The 13,383-nt window shown below is 30.3% G+C and overlaps 1 protein-coding gene across 1 annotated transcript; it reads right to left on the bottom strand.

The window, feature by feature from the left end:
- Positions 1–781: 781 nt before the first annotated feature.
- On the bottom strand, positions 782–3,021 carry LOC145954440 (putative galacturonosyltransferase 13). Its single transcript, XM_083068629.1, has 6 exons — positions 2,976–3,021; positions 2,571–2,825; positions 2,303–2,472; positions 1,464–1,594; positions 948–1,035; positions 782–841 (listed from the first exon to the last, which is right to left on the bottom strand). Exons 1-6 carry the CDS (start codon positions 3,019–3,021, stop codon positions 782–784), a joined length of 750 nt encoding a protein of 249 aa, XP_082924755.1.
- Positions 3,022–13,383: the final 10,362 nt, after the last annotated feature.

Raw genomic sequence — 13,383 nt, 5'->3', positions numbered from 1 at the left:
AGAATATAATAATTATTTTTGGTTTCACTACAAAAAAATATGTGATTTGTGGCGGTTATTTTGGGAGTTTTGGGCGGTTAAAAACCGCCACAAATCGCATTACCGGCGTCATCAATGACCGCCAAGTCCACGGTCGCCAAAAACGGTTTGTGGCATATATATTGTAAACGCTGGTTTTGGGCGCTAAAAAATTCAATCACTTTGTGGCGGTTTAAAACTGCCACAAAATGCATCTTAATGTCACTCATTTTACATTTTCTGGCGGTTTAAAACCGCTACAAAATTCATATAAGTTTTTCTTAATTTAACATTTCTGGGTGTTTTTAACGGCCACAAAATTACTTTTTTTTCTCACATTTTCTGCCAGTTTTAAATCATCAACTAATGCATTTTTATTATTTTAAAAAATAAATTGAAAATTATTTTAAAAGCACTTGGACAGTTTTATATTTTTCTCAACACAAACAAGAAAATATTTCATACATAAAATGTTTAAAAAAAACAAAAAATATTTAAAGGAGAAAAATAAACATGATACTTTCACAGATTTCACTGAATGGTAATGGAAATTCAATCAAACCATTTCCATGTACATGATACTTGTTAACCAAAAAGAGGCACGCCACATCTTGTTAAATATTGAGAAAAGGAAGTACATCAAATAAAATAATGTTAAAGGAAGTAACAAGAAAAACTAGAGTACCTTATTTAAATAATTCATTTGAGTAAGAACACAAACAGTCACAACTAGAGTGAATGCCCAAGTTTGTGGGAAAATTAGCTAATTCATCCTAGACAGTGTTAACTTTATGGCAATTCCAAGAGCCTTGACACTCATAACCTGTCAAAGGAAAACTTTAAGATAAAAATACAGGGGGGAAAATAACAAGGGGAGAACAAATACTATTAAAAACCCATCAACGGACAACTAGATAAATGACACATACCGTCAGAGAACCAACAAGGGAAAAAATCCCGATATAAACCATTATGTGTGTCTGACCAACAAGGGAAAGGTAGCTGTTATAACCAAAGCTGCATAGAAAAGAAATGTTGCAGAAGAAATATTATGTTCTTGGTTAGTAGTTCAACATGATATCTAATGAGTAAAGAGAGTGATATTTCAAGTAGGGACATGGCTACCTGGCTCCATAGCAAGATCCCACAAATTTCCTCTAAACCGATGCATGCCTGGAGGAACACAAGCTCTAAATAACCGTGGGTGTGCAAACAAGGCATCTGCAGGAGGTTGAAGGCAGAGCAGTAAACATCATTGCTTTTCTCCAAATAATAACACATGTAAATTATAGAGCAAAATAATGATTTTGAAGTTATAATGAAACAAGTTAAGTTTGACAACCATAGTCCATAATACTTGGTTCTTCATGCGCTAGCTTTTCTGATACAAATAATACAATAACAGAAGATGTGAGGAGCTTGCCTTATATGCAACCATATCTTGCCAGCTTATCTTGCCTTCAAATTTGGTAGATACATGATCTATATCTTCAAGTTGCCTTCGCAATTTGGGCTGGCAATCTTCGGCATCTGGATCCATTCCAAAGACTTCAAAAAGAACACGATACACTTCTGGCTATGAAGCATACAATCTTAGGTACTCTATATCCTAAAGAAATGCATGAAAACAGAATCTAAGATCAGAGTGTAAAAGAGAAACCACTTGCAATTTATGCCAGCACATGCCATAAATATAAATCTTCATGCAATGATGCAAGAAACAGAGACGGGGAAAGCATTAAATTAGTAATAATATTGGGGCAAACACAATCAGCACAAACAAGAGAAGGAAAAATTTCTCCAAAATGTAAAATGTTTCTATGTCAAATTGGCTCATAAGATTGGTACATAAGTGCTAAATGCTAATAAAACAATGTAAATATTCCATAAAACACCACTTTCTTTAATTATTGTAATTTGTGAGAACTCAGAGATCTTATAAGCCACTTTTGCCACTACAAATTCAGTTAAGAAGCTTTTATGAGCTTAAAATGTAGAATCTATTAATAGATAATATTTAGCTTGGACTGGGCCAGTATAGAAGCCATGTTATAAGGTCTTAGGTCAATCATTCATTTCAAGTTTCATTCACTCACTATACACTATAAAATATAAAAATCACATACAATACAAGATTCTTTGCCAAACCTAATAAAAATGTATTGTTCCCATTTTTTTTGGTGAATTATCACTTGAAAAATTTTAATTTCACCAATATTTAGAGAAAGAGAACAAACAGATTGAGAAAGAAGACAATGAGCGATAATTATTGAATCCAACTTACCCCAGGTATGTAAATGCAAAGATAATTGAGTAAAGATATATACTTAGGACTTTTAGCCTGCAACGCGGAGGCAAATTGACGTGGATTGGTATCATTGAGATTGGTTTCAGAAAAATGATTCCTATGGTAGTAATTCTTGATCCCATTTTGATTTTCTACAGCTTCAAGCACTGGAACATTTTCTCTAGTCAACCAGTCAAACTAGGAAATGCCTTTAACTTGAACTATAGTAGGAGAGGTAGGATTTAGTGTAAACCATGAGTGATACCAGCGTAATTTTTTTTGTCAATGATGACATGGAAGACTATATTCTCAGGTTTCTGAGATGACTGCCCAGTAGAAGTAACAACTACTGAAGCAACCAAGATGTTATCAGTTGAAACAATAAAATTATGGTAAGAGTTGTCCGACAGTGTGGGTAGTAACTCTGGAGGAGGCAGTTGTTTACTGGCATGAGCATTTGACAAATACTCATCAGTCAAACGCAAAGACAAACAATGAATCCTTTTAGGGATTGAACTTGCTGCAAAGTGTTTATTTTTTAAACGCAAAGTCTAATATCATAGAACATAGTGTAGTCCACAACACAAATTCCTTGAATTCATTAATTCTAACTTCTAAGAACACAAATATAACAATGGAAAGTTAACTAACCACTCCACTTTTGTCAAACCATGTACCACAACATCTTCTGTGACCTCATTTACACAATCTTCCATTTCTATGCAGTGATAGAGGAACAAAATTTCATATACTAAATACTATATATCCAGCACTAAAGTTGTCCCAATTATTCATGCAAGATGATTCGACAAATTACGTTAGAAAGGTTAGCCATTATCAAACTAGAAAAATATGCGTAATAATAAAAATCAATTGTTTGCAACAACAGTTCTTATAAGTTATATATACACCAACAATTGCTCAAAATTGATAGTAACACAACAACAAAAAATATTAAGAGCTCACATAAAGTGCGTCCTCACATTGGTATGTGGCGTTTCAGCGCCTGCTTCGTCATAACAGCAACTCCAACCATGACGCCATCGACGACAACCGCCACCGCCGTCGATTGCACCCCTCTCGCGATGGGGTACAGTGCGTCGGTGCCGAGTTTGACAATGACGCTGTTCCAGACATCGTCGGTGCCCTACGCAGCCACGATCCCGCTCTTGATGCTAATTGGATTCTTGCAAGTGCAGAAGCATTTGTTATTGAACCTAAAGAAAGCTTTGAAAATATTAATAGGATCTGTAAAAAATTTAAAACCTGCACAAAATGAAATCAATGAAAACAGAGCAAACTCAATCCAATTAGATATTTGAAAATTCACTTTCAATGAATTTTTGAACAAATGCACACATGAATATTGAAAATGGAATGACCAGAAACTACGCGTACGAGTTTTACAAGCGAGCTTCAAATATTTTTCATCATGTCTCGTTAGCGATTTCTCAGTGGAAAATGGAATGTGTGTAGGTTCACAAAATGCGTTTCAATTTCGTTATAGGGTAAATAATTTTTTAAGGAAATTTTTTTATATTAATTTTCTTTCAAATTAACTTATTAGTTTTCTTTTAATTTTTAATTTAATCAAAGGAACACATTCGTCACGTAGAAGATAGCTGACTGTGACAAGATTAAAAAGGAATTGAATATTGACGGTTTGAAACCGCTAGAAAATGTGATAACTTGTGACGATTAATATTGGTCCATAAAGTTAACATTTTCTGGCGGTTTATTGAGACCGCCAGAAAATAACCCCCAATAATTACCTTATTTTTTGTAGTGTTTGTCTTTTTACATAAATTATTACTCTCTTATTTTTTTTTACAATTTCTTAAAATTACATTATTTTCTTACAAGTAACTTTCCATTTTTATTATTTTATTTTAAAATTACAATAATTATTTATAAATATAATAATTATTTTTTTAATATAGTGTAGGCACGAATCACCATTTTCATGTTAATATTTATAAAGAAAAGGAGGTAAATGAAGAAGAAAAAGACATCATTCTTCAACCGGAAATTACACGCTTCTCTGTTTTAAATAATGCGGAGGAATTCCAATCCTCTATAGCCCCAGGAAGAAACTGGTGCAGTTCCCTTAAAATTAATAAAATTTAATTTTAAATATTAATTATTATTTCATAATAAAATAACATAAATGGATAAAACTCATGTTGTTTTCCTAAAAACCATCTAAATCATCATTTATAAGCCGCCGCCGAATAATCTGGGTTTCGTGAAAAGGAATCGAAATATTATTATTAGAAAATGCTGTATCGTCCGAAAAGTAAAGTTTATTTTTTAATAAATTTATTATAAAATAATAAATTTTTAATTATTTAGATGAAATTTCGACTTTCATTTTAGATACTATAGCAATGCTCATTATTATTTGAAGAGCACTGCTACAGAAACCGAAAAACATTCGAATCAGTGTTCGAAATATTAAAATATTATTATTTTTTAATAAATTTATTATAAAATAATTGTTTAATTTAATATTTTATTATTTAAATTAATTTTTTAATCATTCAGAAGAAATTTCGGTTTCATCTTTTGGAGGATGAAACATTTTCCTTATTTGAATTGTAGACTGTAGTCAATTCAGAAATCAGAATTATGATTGGACTTTTCCTCAAAACGTTCAAAATCTTGGACTTGGATATCTTGATGCGACTATATATTATGTTCTTCATTGTTTGTTTTTATGTGTTCATATTGTTCTCTTGCTTCTAGAATACTTGCTTCGTTCTTTGTTAATCACCTGTTTAGTCTAATAATCGAATAAGACACTTAATAACCTTCGGTTTGGTGGAAGAAATGGAAGGAGAAAATAAATGAGAAGTAAAAAAATGAATGTATTTTTTTTTATATGTATATACATAGAAAGGATTGTGGTTAGTTGATGCGAAATAAAAATTAAAAAAAAAAAAAGAATAGAAAGATATGAGGTTTAATAGTTATTAATTTTATTTTATATTAAAGAGATCAAAGTATTTTGTGTCTTTAATAATTATATAAATAATTATATTATATTATATATATATATATATATATATATATATATATATATATATTCATAAAGGGTTGTTATATAATCAAATAAATAAAAAGTCTGAAAAAATAGAGATAAAAATAGTTATGAAAAGAATTATTTCCTTTATTTATTAGTATATATTTTATTTATCTTTATTCACCTATTTATTTTAATTTTATTATTATTTGTTCTTTAGTCAAACATATGTATTTCCTATCTATTTCTATTTATCTTAATTCATTCTTTTTTACCAAAGACCATTAGAGTATGTTTAAGTATTATTTTTATTTTTATTATAATTTAAGTTTCAAATATTTCTCTCATTTCTTTTTCTTTGCACTGTACCAAACCAATCACAAATGTATTACATTTCATTGGTGACGCATAATCGTGTACGAGTGCAGACGACAATTGTCTCCCCCCGCCCCGCCCCCACAACATTTATTTATTTATATTATGTGAAGAAAAAAAAACATTGCCCCCGATAAAAAAAAAGTAGGTGTTGTCTAACACAATTTTTTAAATAAAGATAAAAATAATAATAAAAAAGAATAAATTAATATAAATTTTACGTAATCTTGCTAATTTTTCTTTTTCTCATTATTAAAAGCACGTTAAAATTGAGTCAGGGACACAATACAAAAACACATCCTTTATTTTGATTTTTTTTATGAAATTATGTATTTTTATATATAATAAAGAAAAAGAACTTATAATATTTTTGTTTTATAAAAATATAAAAGTTATTTCTTTATCTCGCTAAGAAGCTTTTTGAGATCCTCCTCTGCATTTCATCATAAAATGAAATTAAAGAGATTGGTGAGAAGATCAGACACCTTGACTTTGAAAGTTTAATTGTCCTTAAGAACCAAATTAAAGATCCATTTTCTCAAACATTTTTTTCTTAAATAAATATATTTAGTTTTAATTGAAATGTCCTTATAATATTCTAAGTTGTGAAAATTATTACATATAATATAACACCCCGATTTTCATAAATTATATGAAGGTTCAAAGTCTAATAAGGATAATTTAATAGTTCCGAACGAGTCGTTCTCAAACTGGAATGGACCGTTCCAAACTACTAAAAAGGCCTATAACCCTAGTTGGGAACGGGTCGTTCTAGTTTTAAGAACGGGTCGTTCCAAACATGGCCATTATGTGTTAAAACACAATCTCAGAACGGGTCGTTCTAGTTTAAGAATGGGTCGTTCTATATGTGAATTTTACACATGACTAATGAGTCTAGAACAGGCCGTTCCAAATCTAAAACGGGTCGTTCTGGCCACTTCTAACATCTATAAATAGCAAACTATGGCACTGCTTCTAGACACACTCTCTGAAGACCAAGGAGAACCAAGAGAAGGAGATCAACCAGATTTCGCTCTAGCTTTATCTTCTGCTTATCTAGGTAAGAGGGAGTGAGAAACCTCGCTCGGGAGTGTGAGAATAATTATTGGGTAGCAGGATTGGCCCCCAATCCCTTGCATGATGCATGATTCTAGGAACAGACAAAATATGAATGTTTTATGTTTTGCTTCCTGAATGTTCTATTGCGTTCCTTGTGTGATGTAGAGTGTAAATATGTATTTGATTTCAAAATTAGATAAGTTTTGATATAAATTAGAGTGCTCTATGAGTTCTTGTGTGAAATCTTATGAAGAACAATTATGAGTATGACTATGTGAAATATGAACAAATGACATGAGACATGATGTGAATGAGATAAGCTATGACTATGAGAATGTGAAATGTGACAAGCTATGACTATGAGAATGTGAAATGTGACAAGCTATGACTATGAGAATGTGAAATGTGATGAAATGAGATAAGACATGAAATTCCATGACATGTGAAATGTTGAGTCAATGAAATAGTGAATGTGTGACATGCATCATGTGCATATATGATTTATTCTAGGTGTGCCGCTTAGGCTGCATACTAGTGTTGTAACAAACTATGTGATGAAATGACTTATTCCAGGTGTGCCGCTTAGGCCGCATACCAGTGATGTAACAAACTATGTGATGAAATGACTTATTCTAGGTATGCCGCTTAGGCCACATACCAGTGATGTAACAAACTATGTGATGAAATGATTTATTCCAGGTGTGCCACTTAGGCTGCATACTAGTGATGTAACAAGCTGTTCTAGGTGTACCTTGGGTCACCAGTGATGAAATGATGATAAATGTGAAACTTTCGTATGGCGCCACATGCATGCATTTATGAGTCGAGTCCATGACATCATTGCATAATAAATAAGTATGCATGTGATATTGATTGTGTATGTGTATTGTTTACATGTGATGTGTGCTTGTGACTTATGTTTGTTGTGTGTGTGTGTGTGTTATCTAACATTTATTTTTACACCTGAACCTGAGTGAGATGTTTCTCACTCCCTTGTTGTTCTTTGTATGTGTTTAAATTGTGTTGTAGGTGATCATCAGTATGAGGATGTTGGTGGTGAGACTTAGGCTTCAGTTGGGCATGCTCTGATAGGATATGTGATATCAGGGCATAGCTAGGCTTAGTTTAGGATGTTATTTCCATTAAACTATTTGAAAAATCAGTTTTATTTCTTTGTAATTTCATTGACATGTTATTTGAATTAAGTTTATGAATGTGAACTCTTTACCCTTATGTGGTTAGAGATTTGGTTTTTAATGATGAAGACTTTTATTTTTATAATTATTGTATATGTATGTTGGGCTAGAGGGTGTCATATATAACATTTTTTTATCAAATTTTATAGCATATATCTTAAAAAGTTAAGCATTCATTCCATTCTGGACTAGATTGAGATAGACGAAAGAAAAGAGAAAAGTAAAATAAATTGGTTAAAAACAAGTCTTAGATAATAAATTATATAATGAGAAAAAATAGATAAATTACTATTAGAATTTCTCTTATTATATTCGATTTTTCTTGCAAATTTTTCATAAAAATTCGTAGGAAACGTTGTTCCTATAAATTTTTTTTGCAAAATTTTATCTCTAGGTAATACCTTCGTGGATAATATAATTATTAAAATTGTAGCAAATTTTTCTAGGTAATACTCTTGCAATATTTTCTACAAATTTTTACCATGGATTTTTTTTTTATGATTATTAAAATTGTAGCAAAATTTGCAAAAAAGAAAGTTTGCGGATTATTTTTCATAAAAAAAAGTTTGCAAGAAATTTTTGTAAATTATTTTTCGCAAATAAATTTGCAAAAAGATTTTCTAAAATTATTATTGCAAGAAAATTCGTAAAAAAATCTGCAAATATTTTTTTATAAAAAATTCGTAGAAAAATGACATTTTTCTAGTAGTGAATAAAAACTAAGGTAAAAATGAGATAGAAAACAAATTGTGTATGCTTATAATAATTATACCCTAAATTATGATTAGTTGAGAGCATATGACAATTAAATTTTTTTAGAACATTTATAATAATGTATATTTTTAAATAAAATAATTAATTATTTTTTAAAAAAATAAAAACAAAAACTTATTATAATTGCATCGTGAATTTATGAATTTTTCTTTCTTTATTAGATTTTTTGTATGAAACATATTAATTATTGCTTTTGAATTTGATCCAACTTTGGGTTAGAGTTACATAATCCATCCAATTTATGCTGTGCTTATTAAATTTCTCATATTTCTGCTCAACAAAATGTGTTTTGGAAAATAATCATTTAACGAGCTGTGTCTCTACTCTCTAGAAACATGGAAGCAATGGACGACTACTTTTCAAATAAATAAAAGCATACCACTCCAACAAATTGAATAAATATATCCAAAATTTCTATAACACATTCTAGAAAAGCCATGCCAATGGCCAACAATAAGTCTCCCCGTCAATTGTTTTCCCCCTTTTAACATATGCCCCCAACATTTCTTTGAGTTAAATGAATTTATTTAACTTTTTTTTTTTTAGGGGAATGAATTTATTTAACTTAGTTATATATATTTTTTCTTTTCATTTACCTCAATATCGTGTTAGTATTGGTTTACAATAAATTCACATCGCCACTAATGCCGATTATATTTCATTATAAATTTTGTTAAGGTATGATGAAAGGATGCACTAATTTTAGAATTTTGGAGTGATAATGAGTAGGTTAAAGAGAAAGACATAAGGTTTGAGTGATAAGGAGGGTATGAGTTTGAATTCTCCTACTAAAAGTTAACATTTGTTGATAAAAAAAATTTAATTTTAACATATATGAGATAGGGATAGACACCTTAATTTATTTATTTTTATTTTTTTTAATTTTGTTTCTTTTAAAATATTTATTACCCAAAGTATTATGATTATTCAATTTAAATAATATTATAATATAAAATTATTTTTTAATTAAATATAGTAACTCATATAATCTTGGTTAAAAACTTCTTTTCGTCCCTTACATTATTTAATATTTTTAATTTAGTCCCACTTTAATTTTTTGTCTCAATTTGGTTCCTAATAACTTAAATTAGTGTAATTTGGGACTTTCGTCCAAATGATTTAAACGGAGTTAACTGTTGGCCACGTGGTATCTACGTGGATGCCACGTGGATGCACACGTGAACGCCAAAATTATGGAAAAAAAACCTGAAACCAGAACGGCCCGTTCTGATAGTAGAACGGGTCGTTCTGGTTTAGAACGGACCGTTCTGATTTTAGAACGGTCCATTCTGAATTTAGAACGGCCCGTTCCAGAACGCCATGCTTTTTATTATATATATATTTTTTATTATATCTATATTAATAAATATATAATAAATAAAAAATACAATAAATTAATATTCATTTATTAAAAAAAACTATAAAAAAAATCAAATAAGATAAGACCTTCTAAAATATTTCTTTGATTTGAATTTATCCAGTTCAAAATCTTGACTAAAATGTCGCAATGTATTTAAAAAATTGAAAATAAAATTCAGGGTTTAGGGGTACCTCCTCAAGAACAGGTTGCTATTGTTGGGGTACATCGTTAATGACTTTAAAGAAAAATATTGTTTCGTTTTATCCTTGACTGTATAGTGTCAATTTGGTAGTAAGTAGTTCACTCCAGTTTGACTAACAATGAAATAAAACTTGTTATCATTGTCCTTAGTGATACACTGCATCATCCTTAATGATATACTGTATAGCCCAAATGTTTAGCGATTGAAGTTATTAATCCTCATTAACAATATTATTAAATCTAGTGTTTGAAATGCTTTGTATTTTCCCTATAAAAAAAATGCTTTGTACTTTGGTTTTTTTTACGAAATTCTGGACCAGAACGACCCGTTCTGGTTACACTGTTGATGTGTTAATTTTGGACCTGGAACGGCCCGTTCCAGGTGCAAATTTTACACATCAATAATGTAACCAGAACGGGTCGTTCTGGTTCCAGGTGTATTCAAGTATTTTTGGATCCACTTATGTGACATCTACGTGGCATCCACGTGGCCACCAGTTAACTCCGTTTAAATCATTTGGACGGAAGTCCCAAATTGCAACGATTTTAATTATTGGGGACTAAATTGAAATCAAAAATTAAAATGAGACTAAATTGAAAATATTAAATAATGTAAGGGAGGAAAAGAGGTTTTTAACCTATAATCTTTACAATTTATTTTGAATTAGATCTCAACTAGGACCAATCTAATTAGATCTCAACTAGCTAGGACTAATCTAATTTAACGTACATATCAAACCATAAAAATCTCACAATACCATTTAGTTTTTGTGCTTGCTACATCTAGCCGAGGGCCACCTACCAAGTTGTGCACAATCCACATAGCGTCCCATCAGCCTTAAAGATTGTGCTTTCACCTAGAAAATGCAATAACTCTCCATTAATCAATTATGTTTGGTTGAAAAAATATTTGTTCACTCCTTCATTATTAATCTCTTTGCAAAGGTTGAAGTCATTTAAAGCTATTCAACCAAGGTAGATATTCACCTCGAGCTCAATGTCTCCAACTTGGGCCTATAAATATTAAAATTCCTTACTAATCCATGTATGAGTCACTATTTATAAACAACATTTAGTCACTAGTCATCCATTAGGCACACCAGATTAGCTACTGAATTAAAGTCGATTGTTATTTACAGGAAAATTTTTAATGTAACAATAGAAAAAATTTGGTTGTTATAATAATTTTGGATTCAGTTACAGATCTGCTGTTAATATGATTATAAACTTTGTTCTTAAAAAACATAATTTAACAATGACGCAAATAATGATTGATGAACTTGCTACCAATACTTATGGTCGCTAAATCAGTTGTTGATTAAATGCATTTGTCAAATAGTAATTCAGTAGCTAAATTGGTCGTTGGTTGGAGACTGATATTTTTCAGTCGTTAATTTTGATTGTCGTTTTACCTTTTTCTAGTATGTAATATACTTTGTTACTATCACCTCATATTTTCACTAAGTTGAGCATAAAATTTTTTGCAGGTGAAACTACCTCACCAAGTATCCTTTGCTCTATCCACTAGTCTACATACCATCATCTACTAGAAGAATCACCTAATATAATTTTGGGCTCATCCCTCTTAGGCCAAGGTTGCTAGGATGTAGTGGAGCATGATTGATGAGCTAGTTTGCACATATAAAACCTCTAACATTCAAGTAAGTGAGCATTTGAGGTGATAATAACATAAATACACATGTCAATATTTATACTTGGAGGTGTAACAAGTCTTAGAATTCATAGGAATATATATGTCAGTATTATATATATATATATATATATATATATATATATATATATATATATATATATATATATTGAGGACATTGGATTTGAAGTGGATACCTACATTAGTTAGTTAGTAGCTAGAAAAGGTTTCAATAGAGGAATTGGGAGGCCCTTGGGTGACTACAAACCTTACATGAGTTTAATGGTCAACAAGGTGAACAAGGGCATTTTTGTCAACAAAATATGACTAATGATGAGTTATGGCATTTTGCTGGGTGGAGGCACAACCTTTGAGACACGATGATGGAATGTTCCTCAGGATATGAATAACTTAGTTGGTGACCTTGGGTCAAGTTTCAAAAAATGGCTCTAATTGATCAAGGCATCAAAAGGTTCATATGGTCTTAGATAGGCATTATATATACTAAATATTAGAGCCTAGTTTTGGGTTGGGTTCATTGGATTAGGTTGCCTATTAATCTAGTCTAATACATTTTTCATGGTCATTAGTTTTTAACTTTATGGAATCTTATTGCCTTTTCCTCTAACTATTTTCCTTCAATTCTCTCACATTTTTCTCTATTATTATGGGTTAAATAAAAAAAAATCAAGGTTGATGGCACCTTTCATATACTATGAAACACATGATTAGTACTAAAATAAAAAAAACAAATAAAAATAAAAATTATATCAAATATTGTAATACATTTACTACTTTATTGAGAACGCCAATCCTTGACAATGAAACTAGGAACTAGTTGGTGACTTTAAACACCTTGGAGAGTCCATTGAGTCAATTCAAGTAATATAGTGAAAGTACGACTATTGTTCTTATAGATGTTATTGTGTTTTAAGTGAGTAACACTCCATATTTTTCTTTAAAAAGTATTTATGTAATAGAAATTACTAAATATTTTATTTTTTTTATTTTTAATTAAATATTATGTATTTTGAAATTAATGGACTGAAAATGGGGTTTTAAAAATATAAGTGGTTATGTTTTCTTAAAAGCAAGTGTTGAGCTTTTGTCTTCATGAACCCAACTCATCTTTTAGAGCTATTAGGGTTTTCAGACCTAGTCTTTTATAATACTTTCTTGTTTTTGCTTTACCTCTTAATTTGGAACCATATTGCAATTAAAAACACAAGTTGAGAAGTAAAGGGTTGGAAAGAATCACGGTTTTACTCCTTTATCTTCGAAAATATGTTTTCCAATTAAGAGGTCAAAATATCTCGCTCACGAGTGTTATTCAAATTGTAGGTAGTGCAATGACTCAACTGGTCACTACACTTAATACGATTTAGTTACTACACAAAAGAAAAGATAAAACAATATATAATCTCATGCACACAATTATGT

Source organism: Cajanus cajan, chromosome 1, assembly GCF_000230855.2.
Source record: "Cajanus cajan strain Asha chromosome 1, NIPB_CcT2T_4, whole genome shotgun sequence".
Classification (NCBI taxonomy): Eukaryota; Viridiplantae; Streptophyta; class Magnoliopsida; order Fabales; family Fabaceae; genus Cajanus; species Cajanus cajan.
This window is presented reverse-complemented; position numbering and strand designations above follow the sequence as displayed.